Source organism: Cebidichthys violaceus, unplaced genomic scaffold (genome assembly GCF_023349555.1).
Source record: "Cebidichthys violaceus isolate CVI_PGR_0920_01 unplaced genomic scaffold, fCebVio1.0.p SCAF_29, whole genome shotgun sequence".
NCBI lineage: Eukaryota > Metazoa > Chordata > Actinopteri > Perciformes > Stichaeidae > Cebidichthys > Cebidichthys violaceus.
Genome location: NW_027176472.1, coordinates 2,761,543 through 2,773,697, shown reverse-complemented (window position 1 = coordinate 2,773,697; position 12,155 = coordinate 2,761,543). Strand labels below are relative to the sequence as shown.

General features: G+C 42.8%; 1 protein-coding gene across 1 annotated transcript in view; it reads left to right on the top strand.

Annotated features, from left to right (window-relative positions):
* Positions 1 to 3,554: 3,554 nt before the first annotated feature.
* The window catches only part of uqcc1 (ubiquinol-cytochrome c reductase complex assembly factor 1), an 11,173-nt gene continuing 2,572 nt past the window's right edge, over positions 3,555 to 12,155 (top strand). The window contains exons 1-6 of the mRNA XM_068722245.1: positions 3,555 to 3,781; positions 5,726 to 5,833; positions 7,582 to 7,689; positions 8,462 to 8,534; positions 9,153 to 9,210; positions 9,364 to 9,472. Coding sequence (XP_068578346.1) covers positions 3,677 to 3,781; positions 5,726 to 5,833; positions 7,582 to 7,689; positions 8,462 to 8,534; positions 9,153 to 9,210; positions 9,364 to 9,472 — 561 coding nt within the window. The 5' untranslated portion in view covers positions 3,555 to 3,676. The remainder of the gene's footprint in view (positions 3,782 to 5,725; positions 5,834 to 7,581; positions 7,690 to 8,461; positions 8,535 to 9,152; positions 9,211 to 9,363; positions 9,473 to 12,155) is intronic.

The window sequence follows — 12,155 nt, the reverse complement described above, 5'->3', positions numbered from 1 at the left end:
TTTCTCACACACACACACACACACACACACACACACACACACACACACACACACACACACACATCTTCTACATACACACCGTGTAGTATTGCGGGCAGGATGGCGGAGTGGCAGCCGTTATTTATGTCTGCTTTCTTTAGCGAGGTTTCTCACAGGAACAGGAGCCGAGCAGGAATCCTGCGCTTCCTCTGAGTCCGCCATCTATCACTCTTTATTAATACAAAAACACACACACACACACACACACACACACACACACACACACAGAGTGAATGCACAAGACTTAGACAAAGTTGCATACCAAGACAATCACACATAAACAAATATGCATGAACACAAAAGACATTAATGCATGTTGGGTACTAGCACACTAATTTAATTGTTTTTGTGTATTCTTTTCTTTTTGTTTCTTCACTTTGTTGTAAAGCAAGATTTAAGTTCATTGAAGATTATTTTTTATTGTTATGATTATCCGTTCACCATCTTGCCGACGTACACACTCACAGAAACTGTATTTTTGGAAGGAGAGAGACAGACGTGGAGCCTGACATCTCATAACACGTCATATAATCACATTCACTGTACTTCCTGGAAACATGAGTTTTTATATACTTGTATTTTAATGAGTATTTATGTTTTACAGTCACCTCATTGTGGAGGAAGATATTGGGAAGATAGTTTTGAATGTAAAATGTTAGTGGTTTCTAATTCATCATGTAATCATAGCGACTACAGAATGTTTTGTGAATGTTTGAGATTAGCAAATAAAATCGACTTCATGAAAGGAAACACGGGCTAAATGAAGTCCTGATCCTCTATCAGACCTCCATCAGTACAGAGACCATCAGAGAGAAGATGGTCTGTTTCTATAGAGTTATTCTTAAAGCTCGTCATCGGAGCCACCGGGTCGGATTCTGGTGAAACCGGATGAACTCATGCAGGTTCACCAGAACCTCCTTCAGCTCAGACTCCAGCAGAGACCAGGTCCACCGTGGACAGACCCAGATCCTCCAGTAGAGACCGGTCCACCGTGGACAGACCCAGGTCCAGGAGCTCCAGAGGGAGAAGGAGAGCTCAGCTCCCGGCAGCAGCAGCGTCGTCTCCTCCTCCTCCTCCTCCTCCTCCTCCTTCTCCTCCAGGAGCAGAGCTTCTCCTATCCACTGGAGACCCAGGACGTACTGCTGGACCCGCTGGAGGGAACCAGAACCACGGCAGAACCAGAACCAGGACTGAGAGGGTCAGACTGTCAGACCCTGCTGCAGTAGAATGAGAGGTTTCTGGAATCTGGTGCTCAGAGACACTACAGCTTTACTCCACAGGGGGCGACAGAACCAACACTCAATGAAGGTTCCTGGTTGTAACTTCATTTGAATAGACTTCAACACTACAGGAGCCTCAAATCTACTAAAAGCTAAACATAGCAAGCGTTTTTCAAAGTAGTGCTTTCTCTCTTAGTGAATCAGTTTGAGGATGTAGACGGGCACAAACTGGCCCTCCTTTACTGTACTCAGTACAGTATATAGTAATGTATATATAGTACAAGTACAAGGTAACACAGGGGGAATAATTGATGAAGTGTTCCTTTCATGCCTTTCATTAGAGGCTTCCACCAGTTTTTTTTATTATTTTTGTTCTGTGGATTATAAACTAAACTGTCAAACCCATAAAGTGTAATCTACTCGGCACATTTTAAGTCTGGAGCAGAGGCAGACTGCTGGGACTTTTGGTGGCTTCCTGGGAGGGTTATTCAAAACGCTACATCAAGTTGTGTGCGTGTGCGTGTGTGTGCGTGTGTGTGTGTGTGTGTGTGTGTGTGTGTGTGTGTGTGTGTGTGTGTGTGTGTGTTGCCAGGTGAGGTCACTGCAGGGAGTACGGCATCTGACCGACTGCAGAGGAAATAGCGGTGGCTAGACCTGACGCTACCCCACTCGGCCGCGTCTCATAACTCACAGCTGGATTATTTTTGTAACTGTTCAGGTTCAGCATCAATCTGAAGCCGCTGATTTCACTTCCTCACAAACGGTCCAGAAAACTCCACTTGACCTTTTTAGTTTCTTTCCTTTCACGCCCTTTCATTCTGTTTCTCTCTCTCTCTCTGTCTCTCTCTCTCTCTGTCTCTCTCTTTCCCTCTCTCTCTCTCTCTGTCTCTCTCTCTCTGTCTCTCTCTCTGTCTGTCTCTCTCTCTCTCTCTGTCTGTCTCTCTCTCTCTCTGTGTGTGTGTGTCTCTCTCTCTCTCTTTTTGCAACCAGTGAACAGGAAGTGACCATATATGGACTGAGGAGTGACGTAGAGATCCCTCTCTGGTCGAGACCTGTCAATCACTGTGTAGCCCCGCCCCTAAAGCATCCCCTGCTTTCTGGTCTGTTTGACTCTAAATGGACCATAATGTACTAAATGAACATCATGCTGTATTGAAGAAGACTGTAAACTAGAGATTGAGACCATAAACTCATGTTTACAATGTTTACTGAGGGAATAAATCAAGAGAGAAGTAGAGTCATTTTAGACTAGACTTCTATACAACCAGAGGAGTCGCCCCCTGGTGGACATTAGCCAGAAGGAAAGGTCAGGGATTTACCAAAGTCATTATATGTCAGTGTTTGTACATGATGGGACCAACACATTATCCTCTCACATACTGTGGTTGTCTGGGAGCTTCAGCAGGAAGCAGCTGATTAGCTGGATGGCTTTGAACAGTCGGTGGAGGCAGCCATGCGTGGTCCTGCTTACTCTGTGGAGTAGATAGTCCCTTTGTGACGTTAATCTGAAAGGATGACTGTTATTACAGCAAATTATAGGTTTGCATTCGGAGAATTACAGGATAGATAGGTAATTATTCATGGGAAGTGCAGATGAGTACATGAAAATAGTATAAGCTCCCACAGGCAGTGGTGGAAGAAGTACTCTGATCTTTTACTGAAGTAAAAATAGTAATACCACAGTGTAGAAATACTCTGTTACAAGTAAAAGTCCTGCATTCAAAACTACATAATCATTATGCAGAATAACATATATTACTGAATTGTAGTTATTGATGCATTGATGCTCATTTTAATTATTTAATATACCGCTGCATAGTTTTATAATTAACACACCATCGTCAATTAGTTGGTTTATATTTTTGTATTAATAATCTAAATATACAAATTAACTAATGTTGTAAAATAATAAAAAGGAGACAATATTTGCCTCATAAATGTATATTTGACTGTGTGTCAGTACACTGACTGTATTTTTTATTTTCTTAATATGTTTATCCTGTATTATTTTTGTATTATAATATTCCATATTGATATTATTTTGTATTTAGTATATGCACCACACACCATGGCAAATTACTTTTATATGAATAACCTACATGACAATAAATATGTTTTTAATTTAGCGAATGTTTAAATTACTTTGAACCTATTGGTAAATACGTTGGATCTACAATACAAAATAAAAACAATATTAAAAATCGTCAGCATTAATAACCGTCCAAGCGGAACCCTTCTCCTTCACGGAACCTTTATTTCCGGTCGGACAGAATTCGGCGCCGGACGAATCCCGTTGACATTGCTGAGAAGGAGGAGGAGCAGCAGGCAGGAACAGGACGGTTGTTACCAAACCTGAAGGTTTCACTGGAGGGAGCCGCTTCGTAGCTGTGACATTAAGACGCGGAGAGAAGAGAGCCATGTATCGGCGGCCGCTGCAGTCCGCCGTCAGAAACGTTATTAACGTTAATAATCACGTTATTAACGTTAGTAACGTGACGGCGTCCAGAGCCGCCTACGGGAAGGTAATGAGCTAATGTTAGCTTAGCCGGCTAATTGGATTTGATTAAACCAACATTACGTTCTTTAACGAGCACTAACGGGTTGTTTTAATACACCGCGACAACAGGCGATGACGTGAACGATGTACAGTAATAACTAGTTATTTAATAACTTATTGTGTTTATTATGTGTGTGTTTGAGTTGTTATCGAACCACCAACTCTCACAGCTACTAGTTTAAAGAGATTAATTAGTTACCTCTCACAGCTACTAGTTTAAAGACATGAACTAGTTACCTCTCACAGCTACTAGTTTAAAGAGATTAATTAGTTACCTCTCACAGCTACTAGTTTAAAGAGATGAACTCATTACCTCTCACAGCTACTAGTTTAAAGACATGAACTAGTTACCTCTCACAGCTACTAGTTTAAAGAGATGAACTAGTTACCTCTCACAGCTACTAGTTTAAAGATATTAATTAGTTACCTCTCACAGCTACTAGTTTAAAGACATGAACTTGTTACCTCTCATAGCTACTAGTTTAAATAGATTAACTAGTTACCTCTCACAGCTACTAGTTTAAAGACATGAACTAGTTACCTCTCACAGCTACTAGTTTAAATAGATTAACTAGTTACCTCTCACAGCTACTAGTTTAAAGACATGAACTTGTTACCTCTCATAGCTACTAGTTTAAATAGATTAACTAGTTACCTCTCACAGCTACTAGTTTAAAGACATGAACTAGTTACCTCTCACAGCTACTAGTTTAAAGACATGAACTAGTTACCTCTCACAGCTACTAGTTTAAATAGATTAACTTGTTACCTCACAGCTGTTAATTTAAAGATATTAACTAGTTACCTCTCACAGCTACTAGTTTAAAGGGATTAAATAGTTACCTCTCACAGCTACTAGTTTAAAGACAATAACTAGTTACCTCTCACAGCTGTTAGTTTAAATAGATTAACTAGTTACCTCTCACAGCTGTTAGATTAAATAGATTAACTAGTTACCTCTCACAGCTACTAGTTTAAAGACATGAACTAGTTACCTCTCACAGCTACTAGTTTAAATAGATTAACTAGTTACCTCTCACAGCTACTAGTTTAAAGACATGAACTAGTTACCTCTCACAGCTACTAGTTTAAATAGATTAACTTGTTACCTCACAGCTGTTAGTTTAAATATATTAACTAGTTACCTCTCACAGCTGCTGGTTTAAAGACAATAACTAGTTACCTCTCACAGCTGTTAGTTTAAATAGATTAACTAGTTACCTCTCACAGCTGTTAGATTAAATAGATTAACTAGTTAGCGCTCACAGATATTAGTTTAAAGACATTAACTAGTTACCGCTCACAGATACTAGTTTAAAGACATTAACTAGTTACCTGTGGGGGTTGTCAGCAGGTTAACTGTTGTCTAAAGAGACTCTGGTCTTTGGTGGAAACATGAAGTCCACTGAACTAGTTTAACCCAAACCTCAACCTATTTAAACTCTGTGTTTAACAGACATAAAAACCTGCTTTACTTGGTCTCTTCTCTAGAGACAACTAGTCCCAGTTACATACATGAGAACACCAGGAGTACAAAGTACACAAACAATGTCAACATGTGAAGAATATGGGTCCAGAGGCAACTAGAGCAGCTTCCAGGTGTCCAAATATATATATTCCAGTTCCATCGGTGAGAACGGTCCAAACCTGAAGATGTTCAGTAATAAAGAACATCGTCACACTGGAGACGCTTTAACAGCAGAACGGGTGAAGAACAACATTAAGAAATTATTCAAATAAAATAAAAGTGAAAACACTAAATCCTCACATTAGAGAACCTGGAATCGTGTTGATTCCCTCCAACAACAACAACGTGTCTCTGCTGCTGTTCATGTAACTTGATACACGTTTGGCAGCAGATGAATCTGACTCACTGTTTGAGTGTGATTCTCTCTGCGTCTCCGTCCAGGTGGTGCATCAAGAAGCCGGTTTCTCCAGAGCTTCAGCAGCTTGTCAACCGGCCAGAGTCTCTTCTCCCAGTTTAACACCGTGTCGGACACTTCACCTCACCTCACAGGTAACGAGACGCACACTCGGACATTCAGTACGTAGCTCCTCTGGTTGTATAGAAGTCTAGTCTAAAATGACTCTACTTCTCTCTTGATTTATTCCCTCAGTAAACATTGTAAACATGAGTTTATGGTCTCAATCTCTAGTTTACAGTCTTCTTCAATACAGCATGATGTTCATTTAGTACATTATGCTCCATTTAGAGTCAAACAGACCATAAAGCAGGGGATGATTTAGGGGGCGGGGCTACACAGTGATTGACAGGTCTCTACCAGAGACGTATATACGGCGTCTCTACGTCACTCCTCCTCAGTCCAAATAAGGTCACTTCCTGTTCACTGGTTGCAAAAAGAAACCAAGATGGCGACGGCCGAAATGCAGAACTGGAGGCTTCAAAACGTCCACAAACAACAGGCGACGTCTATTGTTACCAACCAGAGCGAAAGACGAGGTTTTACGTCGAGGACGAGTCGGAGAGTTTTCCTTCATCGTCTGCAGCTCTTCGTCATACATCGTACTCTTCATCGCGGTGATGAAGAGTAACCAGTAACACAACTGTCGGGACATGAAGGCAGCTCAGAATAGGTCTGCAGCTGCACGCGCTCAGTAAAGGCCACGGTGTGTGTGTGTGTGTGTGTGTGTGTGTGTGTGTGTGTGTGTGTGTGTGTGTGTGTGTGTGTGTGTGTGTGTGTGTGTGTGTGTGTGTGTGTGTGTGTGTGTGTGTGTGTGAGTGTGTGTGTGTGTTTAATGAGGGTCAGGCAGTGAACACACAGAGCATATTAAGCCCCTTTAAAGGCCTTCACACACTGGGTGCGTTTGTTCCGTGTAGTTATTTCCCACGTCAACGTATTCCTTGCAGACGTCACACGGAACATGAATAATAATATGCTGCGATATTCTCCAGAGCTCGGTTGATGTTTCTGTTCTTACCTTTCACAATAAAAGCCCTAGATGTTTACCAGAGGGAACTCAAATTAAAGTATTTTATTAAAAAGTAATTAAAAAGTATTATTAAGGTTTAGTTAAGTTAAGTACAGGTTATGCATTCAAAAGACTCTCCTGCGAATATTGTATGGCTATGGCTTTTATTGTGAAGGGAAGGAGTGCAGCTGGTCTGCGTTTGTCAAGGTTGAAGAGTTAAAGTTTTTCTCTCTGTGTTGTTTTTATAACATAATGTTTGTTAGTTTAGTGTGAAAGTCCTCGTGACGTAAGAGTTAATCACATGACTAACGAGCTTCAAGGAGTCCTGCTGAAGCTGCTTTCACTCCCTCCTCCTCTTCCTCCTCTTTTCTCTCTCTCTCCTCCTTTCATCTCATCCTTCTCTCTTCATCCCTCGTCTCCTCCTCCTCCTCTTCCTCCTCTCCTCTCTTTTCTCACTCTCCTCCTTTCATCTCATCTTTCTCTCTTCATCCCTCATCTCCTCCTCCTCTCCTCTTCCTCCTCTCCTCACTCTTTTCTCTCACTCTCCTCCTTTCATCTCATCCTTCTCTCTTCATCCCTCGTCTCCTCCTCCTCCTCCTCCTCTCTTTTCTCACTCTCCTCCTTTCATCTCATCCTTCTCTCTTCATCCCTCTTCCTCTCCTCTTCCTCCTCTCCTCACTCTTTTCTCACTCTCCTCCTTTCATCTCATCCTTCTCTCTTCATCCCTCGTCTCCTCCCTCCTCTCCTCACTCTGTTCTCTCCCACATGTCTTCTCCCGTCGCCTCCTCTTTCCTCTCCTCACCACTTCTTTTTATTTTTTCTTCTTCTCGTCAGCTCTTTAACGTGAAGGAGACGCGGCAGCACACGGAGGAGGAGGTCGGGGCCTTCACGAAGCTCATCGAGGCGATGGGCTTCACGGGGCCGCTCAAATACAACAAATGGGTGAGTGATGAAGGAGGGAGGAGGGAGGAAGCATGAAGGAATGGAGGGAATAAACACAGTTTTTTTTAAATGCAATCCACACCGTTGATGGCAGCAAATCACCGAACAAACGGTGGAGGAGTCTTCATCAGAGTCTTCATCACTACGTTGATGCAGCGTGTGGAGGAGTCTTCATCACTACGTTGATGCAGCGTGTGGAGGAGTCTTCATCACTACGTTGATGCAGCGTGTGGAGGAGTCTCCATCACTACCTTGATGCAGCGTGTGGAGAAGTAGAGATAAACTAAAGACAAGCTAACAGACGCCACAGAGAAGTGGAGAGAGACAAACTGCAGGACGACTAGTGTTGAGAAGACGTCGGTCTGAGGAACGTTCTCAGGATCATGAATGACGTCACGTAGGAGCCTCCCTCCAGACGCACCGTCACCAGAAGAACACACGAGTCGTATGAAGAGGAGAGGACTACAACAGAGACGGAGTCACAATGCGAACCGGCCGTCTCTCTCACCGGAGACTACCGGACATTGCCGGGTAACCGTCGTCACCTCTGAGTTACGGTGCATTATGTTGATGAACAGTGGGAGCAGTTCACATGCTCTGACTGTATGAAGACAGAAGACAGACATTTTGATGAAACGTGTGGAACATTTTATTCATGTATAGAAAACATATGTATGTATGTGTATATATATATGTATGTATGTACTGTATGTGTGTGTATATATATATATATATATATATAACATATATTTTCTCCTTTTTGTCTTCACAGAAAATAAAGATCGCTGCGTTGCGGATGTACACGTGCTGCGTAGAGAGAATCAACTACGACGACTTCTTTGACAGTAAGTGAGCCGCGTTTTGCCCTTCAAAATAAAAGCCCCGCTCCTCTGTGGAAACGGAACCGTCACGGCTAGAAATGTCTTCACTGCAGAACAACACAGTTATGACGACGTCTATCGTTCATTTGACAAAGATTGTAAAACGATTAAATCCATTTATAAACAGTGTTGACAGTAAACTGAAGCTCAGTCTGTCGCGTCCTCTGATTGGTTCACGGATGAGGGCTGCTGCTATTGGACGTGATGCTCAAAGGCTGCAACTAGTTATTGTTTTATTAGTCTTCAACCTGCTGATTCTTTGTTGTGTCTGTAAAATATTGACCTGAAGCACCGGATGACTTTTGTTAAATATGTGTTACGTAAAGACTTTGTTTGAATTTGTATCTTTTTTTATTTATTAATGTGAATTATTGAGCACATTTAGATATTAATGTAACTTTGTAAATGACCAAAACGATATTAAACTAATTTAATGGAACCATTTGGCAGCACATCTGCTTTACTGACACCCACCAGAACAGCTGGACTAATCAATGAACGGATCTTACAATACTACTAATAATAATAATAATAATAATAATAATAATAATAATAATGTTGGTTATCGCTGGTTTGTTTCAGAGTGCTCCCTCCCAGACACACTCAACTCTTGGTTCTTAGTAGCGCAGCTTCACGTGTGGTGAGTCACACACACACACACACACACACACACACACACACACACACACACACACACACACACACATGTGTTCACTATTTATTTCCTCATCTCACGTCTTTGTTTCCTCGTCTCATGTCCTTGTTTCCTCATCTCACGATGTGTTTCCTCTAGGATGTGTTTGGTGCGGATGCGTCAGGAGGGCAGAGAAGGAAAGTACATGTGTCGTTACATCGTCCACTCGATGTGGGAGGACGTAGAGCAGAGGAGCAAAATCATGGGGGTGAGTTCAGAGAGAGTGTGTGTGTGTGTGTTGCATTCTCTCTAGTGTCCATCAGGGGGCGACTCCTCTGGTCGTATAGAAGTCTAGTCTAAAATGACTCTACTTCTCTCTTGATTTATTCCCTCAGTAAACATTGTAAACATGAGTTTATGGTCTCAATCTCTAGTTTCAAGTCTTCTTCAACACAGCATGATGTTCATTTAGTACATTATGCTCCATTTAGAGTCAAACAGACCATAAAGCAGGGGATGCTTTAGGGGCGGGGCTACACGCTGATTGACAGGTCTCTACCAGAGACGTATATGCGCCGTCTCTACGTCACTCCTCCTCAGTCCAGATATGGTCACTTCCTGTTCACTGGGGATTATGTTTCAAGTCGTTTTACATTGAGTATTTCTAACTTTAATTTAAAAACAATATGATCAGACCTGGGACTGAGGTTGGAGTTTGAATCTCTTAATGGATCCAATTGTCTTTGATAATGAATCAAAGTTACATAAATTTAAAAAAGAAAAAATGACTAAATGAAACTAAACGATGGAACGGAGCTTCATGTGACAGAAACGGGTCAGAGATGAGGAATTACAGAGTGGTGTGTGAGGTCACTGCTTGTGTGTGTGTGTGTGTGTGTGTGTGTGTGTGTGTGTGTGTGTGTGTGTGTGTGTGTGTGTGTGTGTGTGTGTGTGTGTGTGTGTGTGTGTGTGTGTGTGTGCGCGCGCGCGCGTGCCTGCGTGCGTGTGTGTGTGTGCGCATTGGGTGGAGGTGGGGGGGTGTTACATGTGTGTGTTTTCACAGCTGCGTATGTGAACTTTTGTCAGCATATGTACATACACTGTGTGTGTGTGTGTGTGTGTGTGTGTGTGTGTGTGTGTGTGTGTGTGTGTTTGTGTTCCTACATGTTGGCACAAGCCTGAACACGTGACTGAGAATCCAGAGATTGATTTGACCTCGACTCAAACTCTTCATTTATTTCTGATGTCTTCTAAACATCCAACACATCCATCTTCAGGGAACAACAAGTGAAAGGAAGAGGAAATATGACGAACAGTCAGAAAGAATCCCTGAGGTTTATTTTTATTAACAATACCAACAAAATCAAATGTAGAGTGAAAGAAAGGACAATTTAAAAAACAAACAGAAAATTATATAGGAAGATGGAGAACTTAAAAACACCAACAGAACATGTCAGCGTCCTCGTAAAAGAAATAGTCATAGTTTAAAATAGTCATCTGTGTTTATTATCCACTATTTCCATAAGTGACTACGAGCAACCACGGCTGAGAGTCACCAGTTAACACGGTCACCAGTTAACACGGTCACCGGTCACCAGTTAACACGGTCACCAGTTAACATGGTCACCGGTCACCAATTAACACGGTCACCGGTCACCAGTTAACACGGTCACCAGTTAACACGGTCACCGGTCACCAGTTAACACGGTCACCGGTCACCAGTTAACACGGTCACCAGTTAACACGGTCACCGGTCACCAATTAACACGGTCACCAGTTAACACGGTCACCGGTCACCAGTTAACACGGTCACCAGTTAACACGGTCACCGGTCACCAATTAACACGGCCACCGGTCACCAATTAACACGGTCACCAGTTAACATGGTCACCGGTCACCAGTTAACATGGTCACCGGTCACCAATTAACACGGTCACCAGTTAACACGGTCACCGGTCACCAGTTAACACGGTTACCAGTTATAACATGGTCACCAGTTAACATGGTTACCAGTTATAACATGGTCACCGGACACCAATTAACACGGTCACCAGTTAACACAGTCACCAGTTAGGGGCGGGGCTACACAGTGATTGACAGGTCACGGCGTTTCTACGTCACTCCTCCTCAGTCCAGATATGGTCACTTCCTGTTTACTGGTTGATAAAAAACCAAGATGGCGACGGACAAAATGCTGAACTGGAAGCTTCAAAACGTCCACAAACCAACGAGACGACTACGTCCACGTCTCTTGTTCATCTGACCTTCTCTAGAGGAGAAGTGACGCAGCAAAGACCTGAACAATGACTTCTTTATGAAGACAGTTATGGTCCACGTCACGTCCACGCTGGAGAGGAATAACTCTGTTTTCGGAAAGCATGTTTTACTGAAACACAGTCCTTCTGTGTGTGTGTGTGTGTGTGTGTGTGTGTGTGTGTGTGTGTGTGTGTGTGTGTGTGTGTCTGCGCATGTATTTTTACAACACACACACACACACACACACACACACACACACACACACACACACACACACACACACACACACAGCAGCAGTGATTGCAGTGGCTCTTAGGTTTCATGCTAATTGTGTTAAGCAGCAGTAAAAACATTGGTCATTTTCTCCGTGTTCATAATCACGGCTTCGGCTATTGTGCAGAAATCCACTTTTTTTTTTTACTTTTCCACGAGCTGCTAGCAGCCCGGCTTTTTTTGGTGGTATATAAGGACCGATTTGAGAAGTTATTTACAACCATCGGGATGACGAGAGGAGCCGGAGGTCAAACCAGCCTTCAGACCCACTCTTGACACGTTGCTCCATCGGCTTTCCACCTCCACAGGTCGACATGTTGACGCGTGGAACGCCTGCAGAACTTCTCTCTGTGTTTACCGATAGCTAGCGTTGGCGCGCTACGCTAGCACACTGAGCTCAGACGAGGAAACGAGGTGAACTC